Raw genomic sequence first — 20,888 nt, 5'->3', positions numbered from 1 at the left:
TATTTAAGGAACATCTGCAACATGTGGTTACCTTCATCTGTATCTTCCTCTGCCCAGTACAATGTTTTTTGCTGCATTCAAAAAAAAGTACTTGAAATTTCATTTCTGATAATATAAGTATTTATACTTATTATGAAGACATACACAGGTCTAGAGGGTGTCCTTCAAAATAGGTTAGTCAATTGAAAAACTCATTTCAAACAACACCTCTCATTGAGCTCTGAAGGAATATTCATAACCGTTTCAAATGATTACTACAAGCAACAGTAGGTTTGTTTTATATAAACACTGTACACTTAATTTAATATAAAAATATATTATTTTTAATAAAAGTACATAATACACTATAAACAGCTATGAAAGCACTGTTACAGAGGTAAACAAAAGTCTACGTTAATATTTCAAGTGATTGCATAGAATTTCTTCATGCAACAGTCTAAACTGTAACATTGGTCATGAAATGGACCCAGTAAAACAGGGTCATTTCCTTTCTTCACACTCACATTTACACTCACTTGAAAGGGAAAAAAATGTGTTATCACTGATATTGGTTCAAGTTGGGTTTTTTTTATTTTAAGTGGGCTATCAGAATCAGAGCTTTGCTGAAGAGACTGGGGATCCCATGCCATTCTTTTCAAAGTATTGTTGCAGCATTTTTCTGTATTTCAGACTGGCAGCATATTAGTTTGTGTGTTAGCAGAATTTGATTTGTCAGACCCAAGAGATGAAATATGATCTGAGTTTGACCTCAGTTGGTCTCTACTGTAAACTATAGTGCTGTTTTTTAGTTGAGATTCTTGACATTGCCATTAGTGAGTTCTTTCCAAGTACCACCAAAATTTTCACGTCCTTCACAGCACGCACTCTGCCTCTGTTCATTGGTAGTGGGCTTTTCTTCAGGATACACTGCAGACTTATCAGAACCGCCCAGATGCAAACTTCCACTCGCAGAACTCCATTCACTGCAGCTTCCTTCATCCCTCTCAGGAGTTCTGGGAAAATCAAAGTCCTGAATTCTTTCATATGCAGTTTGCCAGGTCCCATGTGAGAGGACACATTTATCATCTTTCAAGGTTGTTCTTTCATTTTTACTCTTAAGCATGTGATGAGCTGACCCTGAGATGGCAGGGCCATTTTCAAGTCTAACCGCATCTACATTTTCTAACTGTCCTTGACAAACAAATGAAGGGACGTTTGGATTTGCAAAATTGCTAGTTGCACACAAGAGTTCTTTGTCTACGTTTACAACGTGGCTGTATTTTTCTTCTCTTCCATCTACCTTTGGAAGAATCTTTGACAGTCCATCTCTTCCAGAATTAACAAGATGTTTATAGATATTCCTATTCTGAATATGTGAAGTATCTGTTTCATGAAGCATATGTTGTGCCTCAGTTTGTCTTGCATCAAATTGTCGTCTCAAGTCACGTGGTATGTATTTCTGAACAACTTTATCATTAGCTTCTTCAGGTGTATTTTTGCCACAAGATTTGCTTTCCATATGGTTTGGCCTAGTTTGAGACAGGCAATCTCTTTTTGAGAATTCTACTCCAGTAGGCAGGTCAGAATTTAACAGCAGAGCTAGAAGAGTAGAGAAGAAAACGGATCAGATAAAAGAAAATTAACAACGAAAGATTAAAGAAAACAATAAATGAGGGAGGGGGTATTGGCCCTTTTAAAATATAGGTCAAACAGATTCTCAAAATAAGCAGCCTATGTTTACACATCCATTCACAAGCTCGTAAATACTCAGTACCTCCCTAAGCACCTGATTTTGATTACTATGTGCATTACACCTATGTGGTGAAGAAGAAAATAAATAAATAACCCAACATACCTGAGCAGGTAGTTTTGCACTGCAATGTGTGTCGAAGAGGTGTTTCAAGTCCTTTAGCCATTGTAACAAGCTTGCTGGCAGCATTCATTATTTTCTTTTCAGCTCTAACGATAACCAGAGAACATGAAAAAAAATAAAGATATCCAGACTCTGCATTTTACATAAAAGTAACGCCAGCAGAAGTTGAAGAACAGTGAGAAGACAAGGTGTCAGACAGCTCAGCAATTCTCTGCCAGCAAGATCAGCAGCGACTCCACACCCGTCTCATCAGATCAGGCCAGACTAACACTTGTGCCAACATGGGATGAACAATGCTACTGGACAAACAATGCTATACTCAAGTTGACAGAACTCTTTCAAAACCAAAAGATATCCAGTCATGCTGGAGCTTACCCTTCCTGTTTGCCATTATCAGTAAGAAGCTGTTGAAGACATGTCAAGTAGTACTTCCGCATTTTCCGTGCCGTCTCCTGGCGCTCTCTGAGAACCTCTGACTTAATCATTGCAGCAGCTCTCTCCTTACTTTCACGGATGTAACACAGCATATCACCTACAGAAACATATTTCATAAGGGACAGCTCTGCCACAGAGGGGAGAGACAGAAAAATACCACCAAAAGGACTGCGGAGTAGACCTGAAGCAAGGGCCCACGTTTACCAGCCAACCTCCCACCCAAATCCACAAGCTGCTGTGATACATAGGCTCCACACTGCTTAAAGACCCAGAGCCAGCCTCTACAAAGCATCAGACACAACAACCTAATTGGCTCACCCTGCACCTCCATCAGCATTTAGCTCATGGAAAACACAAAGCGCAGGGGTTTGAGATGAATGCTGGTTGGTACATCCAAGGCTCGTACCATCTGAGAAACAGAAATTAATGCAACAAGGCAGGGACAGCATAACAAGGCTTCATACCACACAATGAAGCTTGTCTAAGACTATTGCAACATTCCCCCCAGTAAGAAATCAACTGGGCGTTCTTAGGGGACCTGGCTGTCAGATTCCCAGGCTGAGTTAATAGAAGGAGGAAAAAGTACCAAGTAAATGATTTTGGTCTCCCAACCTTTTAACTGAACCTCTTGTACTTACTCTTTATCTTGCTCACAGATTTAATGTACTGTGCACGCATTTCTTCCAGCCCTTTCACAGAGCCACAGGATGAACAGGCTTTTGAGACACTTCCCTTGGATAGCAACCTGAAAATAGTACAAGTCACACAGCCTAAGAGCAGCCTAGACCTTACAAATATCACTTTGTCCACATTGCTTTTTGAAATACCTTGGAGATGTGCCCATGTCTTTCAGTTTAGCCTTCATCTCAGTGTTTTCTGCAATTAGAGATTCCACAAGCTTCTCGTTTTCTAGAAAAGCCAGTAATGAACCATAAAACAATGTACTTCCCCACATTCAAGCAGAGTTCAACATAAAACATCACAAACTGCTGCCTTAATGTAGAAGACCCAAATGTCAACAAGCATCACCAGTAAACAATCAGCTGCACCAGAGACAAGCATGCAGGAATCAAACACAGCACATTTTGCAGAAGTCTAAGTAAATGAACACACTGGACTTAGCCTGAGCAAAACATCAACATGCAAGGCCCAAAGCAAAGACTCCATTTACAGCCATGAGAGCAATGGTTTCCACTTCATTTTGTTAAAGCATGCATGCATGCATACACCATTACATCCACTGAAAACTGTATTGAGCAAGAAAGGAGGTAAATGCGGTCAGTCAGGCCAAGACATTCACAGCTTTCTATTCTGACTCAGCATCCTTACCTTGGACCTGCTCTGACATTGCTCTCTGCTTCCTTACAGAGAGATGAAGACGTTTGTGAGCAGTCTCCAACTCTCTTTTCAAGTCCTGGCACACAGCCTCTTTCTTTTCCAGCTCCTGGCTGCAGTGTTTACAGCACAACACTTCCTGAGACCAAAGGTTCTTCCTTGCTCCTTGCTGATCTGAAACAACAAATACTAGAAGTCACCCATCACTCAAGGGTCCCAAATGAATCATATTCAACCTTGCTATTTCCACTCTACGCTAAGGAAGCATACCGTGTATGAGTCCAATTTAAGTAATCACAGCAGCCTGGTACAGAACCTGCAGCAGCTCCAGTCAAATCACACAGCCTTCCCAGCCTCAGCACGCTCCCATCAACAATCAGACGCAGAGGTCTCAAAACAGGCAGCAACACGGCACTGGGAGGCTGAACTGCCACTTATCTCTCCCCTTACTTATTTATTTTTAAAGCCAACAGCCAAACTGGGCCTGCTGGAGTCAGCTGAAGGAAACTCGCCCAGCTGGGAAGGCTCACACGCGGCTGCATTGAGTTAAGTTCAGAAATTTACAAAGACTGGGCTACTTCCAGGGGAGCAACGGCTGCTTTCTACAGCCAGCACAGGGAGCTCGAGAGGCAGAAGGGCTGTGCTGCCTGCATTGTTTTGCATTTAATAGATGGTTTGTTATTTTGGTGGTGAAGGAATTCAAGCCGCGTTATAGGCACAAAGCCAAGGACTCTCTTGGGCTTTCTCCCTTTATGTTTTTTGTTGCACAACAACTCAAATAAACTGAAAGCCCCAGAGACATTGCTGTGCCTCCCATGAAGTTCTTCCCCAGCTACGCAGCCCCCGGTCCTGCCATAGTGCACGGGACAGCTTTGGGAAAAGCCACAGTGCTCAACTATCAGCATGTTTCAAGGGCTGGGAGGGAGATGGGAGCAGGGAGGAGGAGGAGAGAAGCATCACCTAGGGGATTCACATTTCCTCAGCAACTAAACCCTTCCTCAAGAGAACTGGAGAAATTACCTTGCCAGCTGAAGAATCATTCCTGACACAACAGTGCCCTTGATGCAAAGGCACAATTCCTTGTATTGCCTGACAGCTGTAGATTTTGGGCTTCAAAGCTCTGCCTTAATACCTACCTGCTCTAAGATACCATTTGCTCCACATCCTGCTCACCAGGCTCAGCGCTGGCTTGCAAACAAACTTTTAAGCATCAAAGGTGAAGTTGTTCCTCTATCTACAACCTTAATATCAGACCAACTGTATCTCCCTCTACCATCCAAATATTCACAAGTTCAAGCCTAGCTGGATAACATACAGCTCTGTCAGAGTGAAAAAACAAATTCAATACCTCCATCTGTCCCACTTTTATGCCGTCTCTTCAGCCTTCTTTGTGTTTCTGCTTGCTGTCCAACGTTGTAAAAAGGGGATCTTGCAATGTTCCCAGTTTCTCCATCACCTCCTTGCATGCAGGAGCAGGCTTCTTTATTTGCATTATTCAGTACCTTTTCATTTTTCTGCAATCGAAAGAACACTGCCTGAAAATCCAACAAAAAGCCAAACAATGCGTTCCACAACATACTACTTATTAAAGCTAGGATGAAGATGAACAAGCAACCCAAAGGACTGTACTAGCTCTGATTCTTGCATCCCAGCTGTATTAGTCTTGAACTAGAACTGAAGAGAGCAGCTTGAATAGCGATGGAAACAGGTACTCCTGCATAGAGAATGGTTACTAAGTGTAATTCCCTGCAATAGCAGTACCTGATAACACCCAGAGTTTGACTTTGGAACAGCAGTTGAGTCAGAACAGAATATTAAAGAGTCTACAGAAGGCATAAGCAGTGGATATCTTTTCAGGAAGCTAAAAAGTACAGACAGGGCTCTGAACATTCTGCATCAGATGAGATGTACACTTTTAAATTTGGTTTATGTTTATATTAGCTTGACTTTCCCCGAGGGCAGTTAAAAACACTAGCCAAAAGCATGCCACTGCATCCCTGAAGATGAGTTAATGAGTAGAAACGTGATAACCCATCGCTACTGTACAGTTGTGGGTTCCACTGAACTGTAGAGGAATGCCTCCATTTATTTGCCTGTCCGCTCTGACATACAGTAAGAAATTCCTGAATCACAGTACTATAAACCTAAGAAACCACTATGAGTTTTTTAAGATGCTCTTAACTTAAGAGTGTGGATGTATGCCCTTAACTGATCAACGTGGGCATTAAAAAAAATAAAAAAAATCACACTCCTAATCTGGTTGTCTTCTACTACAAACACTGAGAGTCTCACAACCATACCTTATCATATCCCTTAAGTTGCTGGCCATAGATTTAGCCCTCTCTCAGAGTTCTAAAGAACTTGTTACAAATGACCGCAAACGATGGATTCCCCAATTCTCTGGATCAGGTGGATTTTACATAGTGAGGGAAAACGGGTACAAATCACTCATCTGTTTTCTCACATCTCTTCTCCAGCTATTATTTATTTAATTCCCTGCAATATTACCTCTTTCCACTCTTGCTCATGCTTTTCCAGAATTTTGTAAACTGTCCTTCTGTAGGCCTTTTGTAAGCATGCCTTCAGTTTGTCCTTGCAATGATGATTTAATTCAACAGGAGCATCAGAAATCCTCTCCTCCCAGGAATGCTGACTACAGGTGCTTTTAACTAGCTCTTCATGGACTTCTCTCAACAAACACTCAAGCTCAAGCAGAGTCTTCTCCTCGTACCGATTAATTTCATCCTGAAGTCTTTTTGTTTCATGAGCCTCCCAGTCTCGCTGCTTTTGGTCCAGTAACATCTTCATTTCTGCCTCCTTCTGAGCAGAGAGATCATTCACCTGCTTTGCAAAATCCTCCTTTGTTGTTGCAAGTACCTCTTTAATCTTGTTTCTGTGGTCATCTAAGAATGATCGGTAGTCTCTCTCATTTTGCTCTTGTATTTGTGCAATTTCTTCTTGCTTTTCTTTGTTCCACTGAGCACGGGCTTTCGCCACTGCTGCTTTGATAGTCACAGGGATTTCTTCTTCCTTTAGCTCTAATTCTTTCTTGAGAGAAACTACTTTTTCCTCAAGTTCTCTAACTATTGATCCAGATTTTTCTGGATCCTCACGCTCATTCTTCCATTTTTCTTCATCAGGAGAGAAAGCCAAAGCCAACTAGTTAACAAGTAAAATAGAGTCATTATAAATATATATATGGCATATATATATATATTATATAGCTACACACACCCACACATATATAAAATACACAGAACATATATAGTTCACTGAAAAGTTCCTACAGCCTTTAATAAAAACATCATTATTAATGCAAAAATAGAAAAAAATATCAAGGCAGTACTATACTAGAAACATCATTCCTTAGTGATTCCCTACATACATGCATTCATCCATTCTATACAAGATTTGGAAATCCTGTTCAGAACTACTAATTTTCTGCTACCAGCTTTGCTGCAGTTTCTGTCTGTTCCCTTTTTTGCTTTCTTGTTCTGTCTCTAGATTTACCTTGTACTCTTTGAGGTCTGTTAATTCCTGCAGCGATCTGGCACGTGCTTGGGTTAAAGCTGCCTCAACCTATAAAAAGATTAAAAACAAGAGTTCAGTTGGGACTGCTTATGTTTAAAGAAAGTAATACAATCAGACCAGCTGCATCTAATGGATTTCCAGATGCAAAAGAAGATACCAAAATGATGAGGATTAAACTTCTTTCCATTAAAACGGTGTAAACAAAATTTAGCTTTCCTCAGTTATGTTCAAAATTCCTGCAAAGCTCAACCAGCTGTGGTCAAGTGATACGTAAAAAATTAGAGATAGAGAAAAAGCTAAATGATTCTAATTATTATTTCTAATATAATAAGTATCAACTACTGAGCTTGAAAAAAAATCAGAGGAAAAGCTTATTTTCTAAAAAAATGAAAAGTAAAATTTGAGGTGACCCAGTGGCACATACAACTAGACCCATTCCGCATATTGGCACCTGAGAGTTACACAAACTCCAGGCAAACAGGACAGTCATTTGTTACCTGGCTGGCAAGACGTTTACGGTATTTACTTTCGAGTTTTATTTCAAGTTCTTTCAAGGCCTCTTCAGAGGCCTTTTTTTCTTTCAGAGCCTTCTGGATCTGCAGCTTCTGATCCTCAACAATCCTTGCTAACTCGTCAGTTGAAGCATCATTCACACATGTTACTCTATCTGTTTGACTGCTGCAGTCCTTACATTCAAACACAGTTTTTTTAACTTCTTCCAGCCTACTTTGCCATTCTCTTTCTATCTTCGCAATGACGTCTTCCTTCTTCTAAGAAAAAAAAAATTACATATATATGTAGACAGATAGATTTAAGACATTCTTCCCCATCATATAAATAGAATTTCAATAATATTTAACAAATACAGCATTGCTGAAGAGCATCAAAACCTAAACCCTCAGAAGGGCACCTTAGGTGGACCCCTCATCCCCCCCCTTTCCCCTGCGCCCTCCAAATTACACCTCCACTGTGCATTTGGTACAGGAGTTGTTTATTTTTCTTCCTTCTTCTACCTAGCCTCCATGGAGAAAGACGTGTAACAGACTTCCATAGGAGGACTGAGCCCAACAGAACAGAAAGCTGAACTTTTGACCCTCAGATTAGGGTAGAAAACTCCAGTATGTTACAGCTGTGATTACATGCTGCAGTGTTACTTCATAAAGCCTAATTTTCCAAAGATCACAATCAGCTGTAAAACCTACTGACTTCAGAGGCTTCTGAAACAACAGCTCCTCATCAACCACTTCAAACGCCAGAAGAGCAATACATAGGACTACCACATATACATATACTCTTTCTCCAAAAAATAAAGAAATTTATCCAGTTAAATCAACAAAAAACAGGAATTCCAGTATAAGCTTCTCACCTCTTTTTCTTCCTGTTCCCAGTGCACTTTGGCAAATGCAACTTCCTTCTCAATCTGCATTTCTTTTTCTTTCTGCCACTGCCTCTTTGCTTCAGCAATAGAATTACTGTATCTCTCCTCAAGCTCACTTCTCAGAATTCTAAGTGATTCTTCTTTTTCTTCTAAAAGCTGTTTCTTGAGCTAGGACAAAAACCACCAGTAATTAATAACAATAATAATAAAATAGAACAGTTAAAGCAAGCCTTCACCTGTGAACAATCTGTCTTTAGGAGCCAATATTTTGGGGAAGGACAACTACATGAAAAGGAGTAGCTGCAGGAAGAGTTACCAGTACTGTATTTTAAACCAAGTCTCTGCCCTGAACCCTCACAAAGTTGGAATACATAATAGTGGATTTATCTTAAAAATACTTTAATATGATATGATGCAATAATACCTTATCTTCTTTCATCTGCTGCTCACGTGCAAACATTTGTCTTAAAGTAGTTTCCAAGGTGTCCTTCTCACCACAGACTGCTATGTAACATTCCTTCACTGTGGTCATCTCTCTGTTCAGCTCCTCTATGGTAGCCCTTCACAGTACAAATCACACATTAGCAATCCATTTTTAAACTCACAGGATATAACTGCTTTGAAAGAGCATTTCAAAAAGCACAAAGGGCCAGACATGAAGCACAAATGTTTCACAGCATTGAAAAAACTGAAAATGCTTACTTCAGCTTCGAGACTGTCTCTTCATAACTTTGAATAAGCTGCTGTTTTTCTGCAGCATACCTCTGCATCATGTCTTTCTCAAACTGGGCTTTTGTATCCTCATGGTGTTGCTGATATGTTCTTTCACACCTATGATTTCAAGAAAGGAAAACACTGCCTATGTGAGGAATCCTCTTCAAAATGGGGTTCAGCTTTTGTTTCAGAACAAAGAAGCTACATTTCCAAAGTAGACTCTCCTCACGAACACACGCAGGATCAAAGTTCACAAAAGAAACTAAACAGTGTTAATGGACTTAACCTGTCAATGGCTTCTTGTTTATCCTCATCAAATTCTTGAACCATCTTTCTCATCTGACAGCAGAGATCCTGGTTTGAGCTTTTCAGTTTTTCCTCATTTTCTTTCAGTTCTTCAATAGTCAAAGCATGGCTCTGCACAAAAAGGAGTCAAGTAGCAGGTGAGCTTTAAGGCATCTTCTATAATTGCAGGTTTTGGGGTTTTTTTTTTGTTTGTTTGTTTTTTGTTTTTAAATAGGAATGCAAAGCATTTTTGTCTCACCTGAACTTCTCTAAGCAAAGTTTCATTTGCCTTTCTGAGTCTCAAAACTTCTTCCTTAAGATTATCAGAATCTAACAGACTGGCCACCAAAGCATCGTTTTGATTTGTCACTGGCTAAAAAATAAAATTAAGATGATAACTTTCAAAGGTGCACACTCTAGAAACAGATTCCTTAAAAAGAGTTACAGAGTTACAACTGTATTTTACTTACAGAAAGCAAAACCAAGCAAGGGCAGTACAGCAGTGCAATAACGGTATCACTGTTACTCTTTAGAAGTTTCATAATGCTATTCCTAAAAGTAGGTACTCGACATTGTGTTTGTTAGCTGACTGCTGTTATCCAGCTGAGAGACTACACCCCTGAAGCAAACTATATTTCCGTCCCACATCCAGGTCAGAACACACAGATTACAAAAGTGCATGTTACAACTCCAATCACATCACAATTTGAAGTTAATCACGTGGTCAAGAGACACAACATTAAAGAGATTTTTCACGGATCACAGATTTGCCTGAGTTGGAAAGAGCCTTTAAAGATCTAGTCCAATCCCTGCCATAGACAAGGATACTTCCCACAAAATCAGCCCCATCTAACCTGACCTTGAATACTTCCAGCAACGAGGCACCCCCAACTTTTGAGCAACTTGTTCCAGTGCCTTGCAACCATCATAAAGCAAAGAATCTTTTTCCTTATATGTAACTTAAATCTATTATTTTCTCAACTCAAAACATTATCCATTATCCCATCACTACGTGTCCTTGCAAAAATCTCTTCACCTTTCTTATATGCAACACTTACGTACTGAGAGGCTGCAACAAAGTCTCCTTGGAGCCTTCTTTTCTGTAGACTTAACCCCAGCTCTCTCAGCCCTTTTTTTAAAGAGAAGCTCCAGACACAAGTCCTCCAGCTCTGAACACTTCTGTGGCCCACTCTAACAGGTCTATGCCTTTCTTGTGCTCCAGGTCCCATAGCTGGATGCAACACTGAAGGTGGGGACTTACAATGGTAAAGTAGATTGGGAACAATCACCTTTCCTCAGCCGGCTGGCCGTGCCTCCTTTTATGCAGCCCATGAAAGGGCTGATCAAATTAGAGAGCGAATGCTATGAGAAAGCAATTTGTTTGACATCCCATCAATTATACCACCACTATCAGGCAAGTAAATTATTGTATCAGAACTCACTTAAAAAGACATATTCTGCCCAAGTTATGCTATTCAGTTTCTTTCTTTCTCACCACAGATACAAAACAAGGTATCACCAAAACAACAATATTTCCCTTAAGATTAAAGGCAAATCTACTTAATTACTATGAATTGCTACATAACTTTCATTATTTTTTTGTCTCGTTTTCATAAGAAATTTTAATGTTGCTTTGATTTATTAAACCACAGTACAAATTACAAGCACTTGAAAAATATGTGAAAGAACAAACCTCCAAATCTTTTGATGCTTTTTCTGCTTTCAACAACTGCTTGAATTCTTCTAACTTCTTCTGGCAATCTTTAAGATCATTTTGTAATTGAGTAATCTGGTTTCTCTTCATTTTATTACTGCTCAATAAGCGTTCCAGTTCAGCTTTTAATTCTACAATAATTTCATCTTTAGAGAGTTCTTTATCCATGTCTCTGTTCTGTATTATACTATTTGGGAGAACATAACCAGTTCAGTATTCAGAAGACAAAACACTTATCCAGAAGTCAGTCTTAGCAAGAAGAGCAAATGATACTACCACAAATACAGAAGTTCAGCTCTAAGGGATAAGAGTAAAAAGGATGTGAGAACATGAACACAAAAGCCTCTTGCTTTTTCATTAAGCTGCAATTAACATATACAAAACTCCTTCATTCTGCTGTTTCTCCCAGAAGATCCATTCTCACATGACACAAAGTACTTCAGGATGACTTGCTATAGAGAAAGCATGAGCATGAAGTAGTCACATGAAATCTTTGAGTAAAACCATGCACACAATCCATACAATTGGTAAAACAGTTATCAGCGAGCATAATGCAAGCAGGAAAACAGAATTTTTCCACTTTTTAAAGATATGTCTGCCTGCTGTCGAGAAATTCAGTGGCACTCCGTATGCAGCTCAGTTACTCAAGTATATTGCTACATTCCCTACGACATATTTCAGATTTTACAAGAAGATTTAATGAAGCAGAGTTCAAGTCCTGAAGAACACAAGGCCAGTCTCCCATGCCATGCAACAGACTGCTTCTTAAGCATCACAAGTGAAAACACTCCTTACTTTGTTGCACATGTTAAACGCTTTCTGCTGAACTCTCATGGCAATTGATTAAAAAAAAAAAAAAAAAAAAAATCACTCCAGAAACACCAAAAAGGAATCACACTCAAGGAACAATAACGTAGTCCTTATGAAACCTAAGTATGCATTAAGCAATGATGAGGCATTCAACATACACTTTGAATTCAAATTCCTATTTCCCCGGTTACCTGGGGATACAAGCAGTATCTATCACAAATAAAAATAGGAAGTAAAAAATTGAATTTACACATTGCTTGTGTAAGTTATGGAAGATTTTAGATTTTTTTTTCCAATAAGAATTACTCAGTACCTGCAGAACCTTGAGTTATTCATGGTGACTTTTTTAATCCCCAAATCTACACAGGAATCACTGAGGTTCGCTTGCAGCTCTCCACCTGCATCACTCAAAAATATTCCAAGTTTGGCAGCAGATTCATACAAAGTTATTTCTTCCTTCAGTTCCATTAATTCATCCTTAAAAGAACAGACGAAAAAATAATAGAGCAGAGAAACTCTAAGTAAACGTATCAAGACTATGATTCTTACAAAGAAAACAAATACATGGAGTTATTCCTTCTATACACCAGTTGTATTTTCTTGAGCGTTCTATTTTTTTTTTCCTTTTTAACACCCACCATTTTGATAGCAAAGCATAACACACAACAACTACAAATTAATCAGTTAATATTTTCTGTTGCTCAGTATATTCTATTGATCTTACAGTTCATACATGAAATTAAATATTACTACTTCTTTCCTTGTGATGCCCCGTTGTTCATTTTACTATACAAAGAGCATACACAGTTCATACTCTAGTACCTGTTAGGGTTCCTTGCTTTAAGATGACAGATCTAAAGAGATCACTTACTGAACTGGAAACACAGACGCCCAGTGGTATTTAAGAGGACTCCTTAGTATTTCTTCTTGATGGCACATCAAAAAAATTCAGAAAATAAAACCCACAATCTTTCCTACAGGCCAACTTATGACATTCCCAACACACTGAATTTATGTGCTTCCTTTTCCACAAGCGGGTCAGACGCACGATGTCAGACTTGTACCTACATACACACAGGTATATGTACCAAACCAACAGCCTGTCAGCTACAATGCTCACCCCTCTGAAATCAAAACCTAATTAAATGTGAAATATTTAATAAAAGAAATTAACCTGCAAAGCCTTGTTCAGGTTATTGCTTATCATGTGCGCAGACTGAGCTTGCTGCAACTGAAACCGTAACTGATTTGCCTCCTGTATGGAGCCTATTGCAGGGAAGAAAAGAAAAACAAACAGAAAAACAGCAAAGCATAAATATGCAAGAAAGACCATGTGATCTAAATAAAGCAAAACACAAACAAAAAAAAACCCACGAAGAACAACGGCAAGAATACTCACTGCACCAAACAGGTGAACTTGGGCTACTACTGATCTCCAATTTAAGTGACAATTTGAATTCAACTTTGGGAACTATGCTGACTTAATTTTTTCAATTTTTACTGTAGCTGTAAAACAAATACCATGAGAAGCAAGATGTGCCAAAGGTTTGCTCTCTGTGTAGCAAATTAGAATTAAAAAAAAAAACAAAAAAACAAACACACAAAACTGTGCAAAGTGAGCAGGAACAGGACAGCGTTGGAAAACTTTTGGCTCCTCCAGAGATAAGGAATTTTGTTCTAAGAGTTTGCCAATTTATTATTGGTGTAAGGCTTTTGATGAATAAGGCATGGAGGAAAAAGTCATGATGGTATTCCAGCTGGCAGTTAAACTCTTAAAAATCGTTTATACAGTTTCTACATTATACACAGCTAATAGGTTTTTTCTCCTCCTCCATCCTCACCACCATGCTCTCTCTGGACAGACTTTTCTTCCAGATTACCACAGTTCTCAAGCAGAACATACACTTAAATCCAGGATCTGGTAAGAAAGGCATTTCAGTAAGTTATGTTGTCCTTTCCTAGAAAGCAAACAACTATTAAAACACTTCCATATCTAATGGGAGCCACAAGACATACACATAATGAGCAGAAAATTCTATACACTGTTCCTACTGATAGAAATTGTCCAGAAGCAGTCTCCAGCTGCAAGAAAACTTCTTAAACATTTGCATTTAGCATAGCAATTCATACTGAGTTTTTTATTGTACAACAGTAAAGCTCTGCTTCATAAAGACCTAACTAGTGAAAACCATGAGCATGGCTGCTCATACTGAAACTTCCCAAGAATTAAAAGCTTTGTTCTGCAACTACTATTTTTTTTTTACACCAGCTTTTATTTATTTCAACTACAGAATTTGTGAATAGACATCTATGCCAAATGAAACTTGAAAAGGCACGTAAGAAAAATGAATAAATAGATTTTAACAGCACAAAATAACATCTACCCAAGCTTCCACTGATTTAATAGCGGATATGTTTTAAATGTGCTTGACAGTACAAGGTACTAAGCATGTAAAGGCTGAAATTGCCAGGCACATGCTGACAGATCAGCTACTATTGACCAATTCATGCCAGATAACACTAAAGTATTCTTAAAATACTTTTAAATGAAGAAAGCATCTGTGGTAGCATAACATTTGTTTAGTAGTCCACTATACATTCAGCTTGATGTTGAGCACCGACTTGCAACGGCACGCTTTAGTTGTTTGTGTACGGAAGATATGGTGTGAGGAAAAGACTGACCTGTTTGCAGTAAGTTTGCACACTGCTTCTGGCTTTCCTCAAGACTTCTTGTCAATCGATTTATTATTTCAGTTTTTTCACATTTGGTTTCTTCCAGCATTTTTTCAAGTTCCTTAACACGCTCTCCTAGATTTTGGCAAAGCTCTTTCTAGGAAGAAGAATTGTTTTTATTCATGCAACAAACACTGAACCATCCAAAATAAGTGACGAGTGACCTCTCAGAGCAACTAAGTTTCCACAAAGAAACAGTAAGTATACCCATGTAAGAACAAACATGGATGCAAACTGTCCTGTGCTTCCTAGAGCAGTGTGTTCTTAGCATGTCAGATAGGCCCTGTGATTAGTGACATGTACTTAGTTCTCAGCCCAAGCTTAAGTCAACAGAGCTTAAGCCAAGCCAGTAAGTTTCAATGCAGTGTAAAACAAGAAATGTAGTTTTTCATGTGATAGGAAGTCCTCCATATGGCAACACTTAGCTAGGTGTAAAGATGAGGTATTGTACCTCCTTTCAACTTATCTTTTTTTAAAACCAGGAGCTCACTATAAGCAGTGCTTTCTCTTATGCAAAATAAGATAGTTAACTTTCCAAATGCACAGCCCATTTTCATGCATTTTTATGTTAAGATTCAAAACTACAGGCATAGAATGAAAGTTCTTTAATTCTATTTTCTTTATACGAAAGAAGACAATTTATCAATGTCCGACTAGAGTGCATTGTTTGAATACACAAGGGCAGTAATACCTATTTTATTATGCTGGCTTACAGCAGAGGCAGATGTTGGTGATATGGCAGCTGAGGTTGAAACTCCCTGCCAGTATTCCATTACATTTTGTTATCATGTGACAGATGGCAGCTGAGGGGCAGCATGGCAAAATGGCATCTGATGTGGAAGAACATACAAAGCAAAGGTGTGTCACTGAGTTTCTCCATGTAGGAAAAAAATAAAATAAAATAAAATAAAAAATCACAGCCAATGACATTCACTGACACTTGCTTAACATTTATGGAGAACAAACAGTGGATGTGAGATCAGTGAGTGCTGCATTTCAGCAGTAGCAACAGTGACATGAAAGACAAGCCATGATTTGGATGGCCACGCGTAGCTGTCACATCACAAAACAAGGAGTATCTCCATCAGATCATCAGCACAAGACAGTGGTTTACAACAGGGTACTGTAAACAGAAGTGAACAAATGCACTGGAATCAAAGGTGGCAACATTAGAATACTGCAGTTTGTGCCAGGAAGATCCTGTGAATGCTCACACAGGAACAGAAAAAAAAACACAATATGCAAGTTTGTCAAGACCTACTGAATCAATATGAAGCTGAAGGTGACATCATTACCAGTGATGATACATACATGGTGTCACCACTGCAAGCTAGACTCAAAACAGCAGTCCATGGCTGGGGGAGATCTGAATTCCCCATCAAAGAAAAGGTCTGAGTTGCAGCACTTAGCAGGTTAAGTAATACACACTCTCTTTTGAGATAGGAAAAGGGTAATCATTCTGGATTTCTCAGAATCTGGACAAAGCACCAAATCAGATCAAAAATCATAGCACTGAGTAAGCTGAAGCCACACAGAGGAAAAAGAAGAAAAACTTTCCCTTGCAACATGATAACAGGAGAGCCCATTCAAGTTTGAAGTTGGTTGAGCACATTGCCAATCTTGGCTACACTGTCCTACCACACTCACCACATAATCTGGGCTTGGCACCTTCCAGCTTCCATATGGTCAGGCCAATGAAGGACTACGTGGGTAACATTTTCCTAGCAATGATGCCATCATAGCATCTGTGAAACAGTGAGTCACCTTCATTGGAACAGATTTTTACAAGCACAACATGTATTTGCAGGCAGTTCATCACCTGCAAAAATGCATAGCTAATGGTGGTAACTATGCTGAAAAATAGCATTTGGTAGCTGAGAATTTGCTCTATCAAAGTGTTGTTGTGCTCTTTGTATCTGCTCTAGTTTCTATGGAAATAAGCAGGAGACATTACTTTCAGAGCAACCTGTGCATTTCATGGCATAACAGACTGTTACTGTGTATCAGATAACCACATGTTGCATGATTATAAAACCCAGTCTAAGTAGTGCTTCTCTTTCCCAGATTTCCCAGGTACTCAACTCAAGAAAAGACTATGCATAGGAATAACGTTCAGGAGGGACATTAAGACAATGAACTCTTGCCTCCTCTGGTAAAGCAACCTTCTTTGCATCTGTTATATAGGCCATTATAACTTCTAACTGTTTAGCGATGTTTATAAACACAGATCACACAGGCTTCATAACGCTGAGACTTGCACAGTATTTTCTTCCTCTTTAGCTAATACCTTCCATATGGAGCTCTTCAGATTATAAGTCCAGAGCATTCAGAAGAGTACTCAGTACCCTATAATAATTTCTCACCTGCTCTTGTAGTGCAGATTTTGTAGTATCAAGTTTCTGCTCTAATGATAGTACTTGCTTCTCATGCTTCTGCTTGAGTGCTGTAACAACAGCATCGTGCTGTTCTCTGGCTCGCTGAAGAGTGTCTGATCGCTGAAGTTCTAACAGCTGCTTCTGCATGCTTTCCATGGCTACTTCTGCCACCCTGGATTGCTTCAATATCTGTAGGAATAGTATTAGAGTAGCTCACAAACATTTTACCTTTGCTCCAATATTCTGTGTGTCAATTCAGTTCTTTTGTGCAAGAGTTGCTAAAATTCTTGTTGCTGCCTGGATTTTAATACAAACTATTTTTCCACCAATACACCCCACTGATTCACCTGCAATCATCACGCACTGCGTGCCAGGAGACTGGCACTTACTTTTAATGTGACTGCACTACAAATATTCTGTAAAGATCTTTCACAATAAACAGTTTAATAATGTGTACAGTACCTGCTCCTCATTGGTAGTAAGAGTCTGAATTTGAGTTTCAAGCGCCTTTATTTGGCCTTCAAGATACACTTCCCGTTCTTTTCCATTCTGATAGAGTTTTTGAGATTCATGAAGACTAACAGCCAAACCATCCTTTTCACCTTGAGAGAGAAGAACAATAATTGCGTGATACTAAGTCAAAGCATCAGAACAAACAAGTTGTTAGATATGGATAAAATCTAAAATCTGATATCAGTACAATATTTTACCTGTGACCATTGAAAGCTGATGGCTCAGATACCTAATCTGCTGTGCACTCTTTTCTAGCTTTTCATTAAGTTCTTCCACTCGTCTCTCTCTTGCTTTATTTAGAGCTTTAAGTTGAAGAATCTGCATATTCTCTGAAGGATCTGCCAGAATTTCAAACAGAGCGTACCGACAAGTTAGTGCAGTCAATTAAACAGGTTGGGATCATAAGCAATTCTTGACACAATATATAGCTTTTCCATAAAGAGCCAAATTCATTGTTAGTTCAGAGAAGTGCATTATTTTCTATCCATGTTTGAGTCACATTACTCAAATAGCTCTGTTGGTTTTGAACTCCATTGCTCAGAGCAAAATAAAACATTTTTATGATCAACATCTGATATGTATAACCTGCTGTTGATTTCCAGTGGACTTTTAACACAAGCTTCAATTCTGTTTCAAGTCTACATAAAAACTGCTTACTTTCTTCATTGCCTGAGAACTCATGCTGCACATCTTCATACACTTCGTTTCTTCTCATTCCTTCTTGGGTTACTGGAATTTTTTTATGAACGTCATTTTGGTAAGGTTTATACATCACTTTGTAAGATTCTGCTGACTGGCCACTAACAACTTCAGATGTAACAAACGGCTGCTGTGACAATATATAAGAATAAAGAAATGAGAGCTACAAATGTAGATTCCTCAATTAAAATAATTTTCCTTTTTGTTTTACTGGTTGATATCAAGAAGAGGTTTAGTATCTCCTCTTCTCATTTACAGGATCCTATACAGGATATCATTCAACTGTGATAGAAACCGTAACAGAGGCTTCTGCTTTAGCCTTCAATTTCAACTGAGTAAACACATGCTTCAGTGCACCGCATTCATTCCTCCTCATGGATTTCTGGCTAGCCAATAATGAGGAAGAAATTGTAACATGGATATATGAAAACTTTGATGTTTAACACTTTCCTGTTTTAATATGCAAAATTGATTACAGAAACCTTATGTCATTGTTTCAACTGATAATAACAGATCAAAAGCATCTGGAAATATTATTATCAGCAGCTAAAGCCTATGAAAATTTTCACCAAGTCAGAAAAATACATCAGCTTCTAAAATACCTTAAGATGTTCCTTTGGAGCATCGGGAAAGTTTATTACTTGATTCTGTTGACTGTTAAATTCTGGATTATGGCCATTAGTGTATGGTCTGAAGTTCTCAGGAAGATGATATAAATTGCTCTGCTGGTAGCAACCTGGAGCATTAAATCCATCTCTATCAAGATAGACATCATCTGGATCTTCTTGACTGTTCTGTCCAGAGTAATCTTCTTTCACATCGTATAAATGTTTCATCTGATCGCTGCTATGTAAGCCATTCCAATTCTTGGCATGTTTTTCAACATGGTCATTTTGCTGGTCACACAAGAATTGGTCAGGGTACAGATTTTGTCCTTGCTCATAACCCTATAAATGAATAAGAGAATTAACATTTGCTCTCTGAAAACTCAAATTTTTTCTTACCAACTCTCAAGGGAGAACTATTTCAAATGAAAAGCAGAGCATGCTGCCTATGGTAGAACTACTTCTCTAGTGAATTTAAAGAATATTTAGTATGTAATCATCCACAAGTAGTCTCTATTCATTATATCACAGTTTACACAAACTTACATTTTGAGCATCAGTTATCAATAGATGATCATTCCACCTTCCATCTGGCTTTCGAGCTTCCTGTGACCTAGAAAGAGACAAAAAGCTTAGTTATGGTACTTAAAAAAAAACAAAGAAAGAAAAGAAACACAAACACAACAACAACAAAAGCTCACTTCATTAAATTAAGAGGTGCCCCAACCATACTGCAGTACACCAGGCCTTTTACTTAAATTGCTTTCTGTACACCTCCTTTAGTAGGGTGTATGCTGATAGAACAAGTGGAAATAGCTTCAAGTTCAAAGAGGGTAGATTAACGTTGGATATAAGGAAAAAGTCTTTTACAGTGAGATTGGTGAGGCACTGCAACAGGTTGGCTGTAGATGTTGTGGATGTCCCATCCCTGGAGAGACCAAACTAATCTAGCTGTGCATGCCCCCATTCATTGTAGGACAGTTGCACTAGATGATTTTTAAAGGGCCTTTCCATCTCTAAGGATTCTACGATCAGCTGAGATTTGGTTCTATTCTCAAAAGCACGACTTAAAAAATAATTAAAACAATGTAGTACAAAAAGCCTTACTGCTCCTCAGTCTCATGAATGCTAGAGTCCGAATAGCTGGAGAGCTGGTCTCCACTGTCATCCAGCATATCATGGGGAAGGTCTGTCAACAGCTGTTGCAACTGAAACAGAACAAACCAACATACATTCAACTAAAATTTGGCAGACATATATTAAATAAGCTGCTAGCACAAAATCCTGGTTTTTTTCCTTCATTGAAAAGAAGTCACTCGTTCACAGCACAGGAATTCACAGACTTACACCCCACAAGGCTTCACAGACTACTGATTAACCTAGTGATCATTCTAGCAAATTTTTTGGTGCAGACTTTTCCTAACAAGAGGTAAGTGAAAGGCCACCATGTAGATGTGGCAAATAAGGAATGAGGAAGTGGTTCTTCATTTCTTTTCTTAGATTATCAGATTACAGCTGTTGCCAAGTAATTACAATGCATGAAAAAGCTACGAACAATGCAAAAAGTAGGTGGCAGCAGCTTTTAGCATCCTATCTACTGCCCGGGCAAGAGATGATCAAGGCCTTCCAGCCTCTACATGTAACATTACAGAGTTCATTAGGTGCATCACCTTCTTATCTCTTCAATTTTTACATCGCTCTTGCAAAACACAGCCCACGCTGTTCTACGTTCTCTTCATAAGAGTAAAACGTAAATTAATAAAAAGGACAATAAACGGTGGGATACTAGTTACACAAGCCTTCAGATCAACTTTTTTCTAACCTCTTGCTCTCTTGCATAGTCCTCTTGGTCATAGTCTTCATCTTCATGCTGAGTCTGTAGAGCCCCACTGTCAAAGTCGAGGGACAT

The 20,888-nt window shown here is 38.9% G+C and overlaps 1 protein-coding gene across 1 annotated transcript; it reads right to left on the bottom strand.

The window, feature by feature from the left end:
• Positions 1 to 784: 784 nt before the first annotated feature.
• CEP152 (centrosomal protein 152) lies at positions 785 to 20,888 on the bottom strand (the record flags this gene model as incomplete). Its single annotated transcript, XM_079540840.1, has 27 exons — positions 785 to 1,578; positions 1,835 to 1,989; positions 2,228 to 2,414; positions 2,926 to 3,032; positions 3,115 to 3,196; positions 3,617 to 3,796; positions 4,971 to 5,136; positions 6,131 to 6,781; positions 7,133 to 7,201; positions 7,651 to 7,923; positions 8,520 to 8,699; positions 8,956 to 9,091; positions 9,234 to 9,362; positions 9,532 to 9,662; positions 9,790 to 9,903; positions 11,224 to 11,431; positions 12,368 to 12,531; positions 13,229 to 13,320; positions 14,737 to 14,884; positions 17,151 to 17,351; positions 17,625 to 17,764; positions 17,873 to 18,013; positions 18,333 to 18,504; positions 18,977 to 19,321; positions 19,526 to 19,592; positions 20,087 to 20,187; positions 20,802 to 20,888. 27 exons carry the CDS (start codon positions 20,886 to 20,888, stop codon positions 785 to 787), a joined length of 5,220 nt encoding a protein of 1,739 aa, XP_079396966.1.

The sequence above is a fragment of the Tetrao urogallus genome, assembly GCF_951394365.1.
Source record: "Tetrao urogallus genome assembly, chromosome: 11".
Taxonomy (NCBI): Eukaryota; Metazoa; Chordata; class Aves; order Galliformes; family Phasianidae; genus Tetrao; species Tetrao urogallus.
This window is presented reverse-complemented; position numbering and strand designations above follow the sequence as displayed.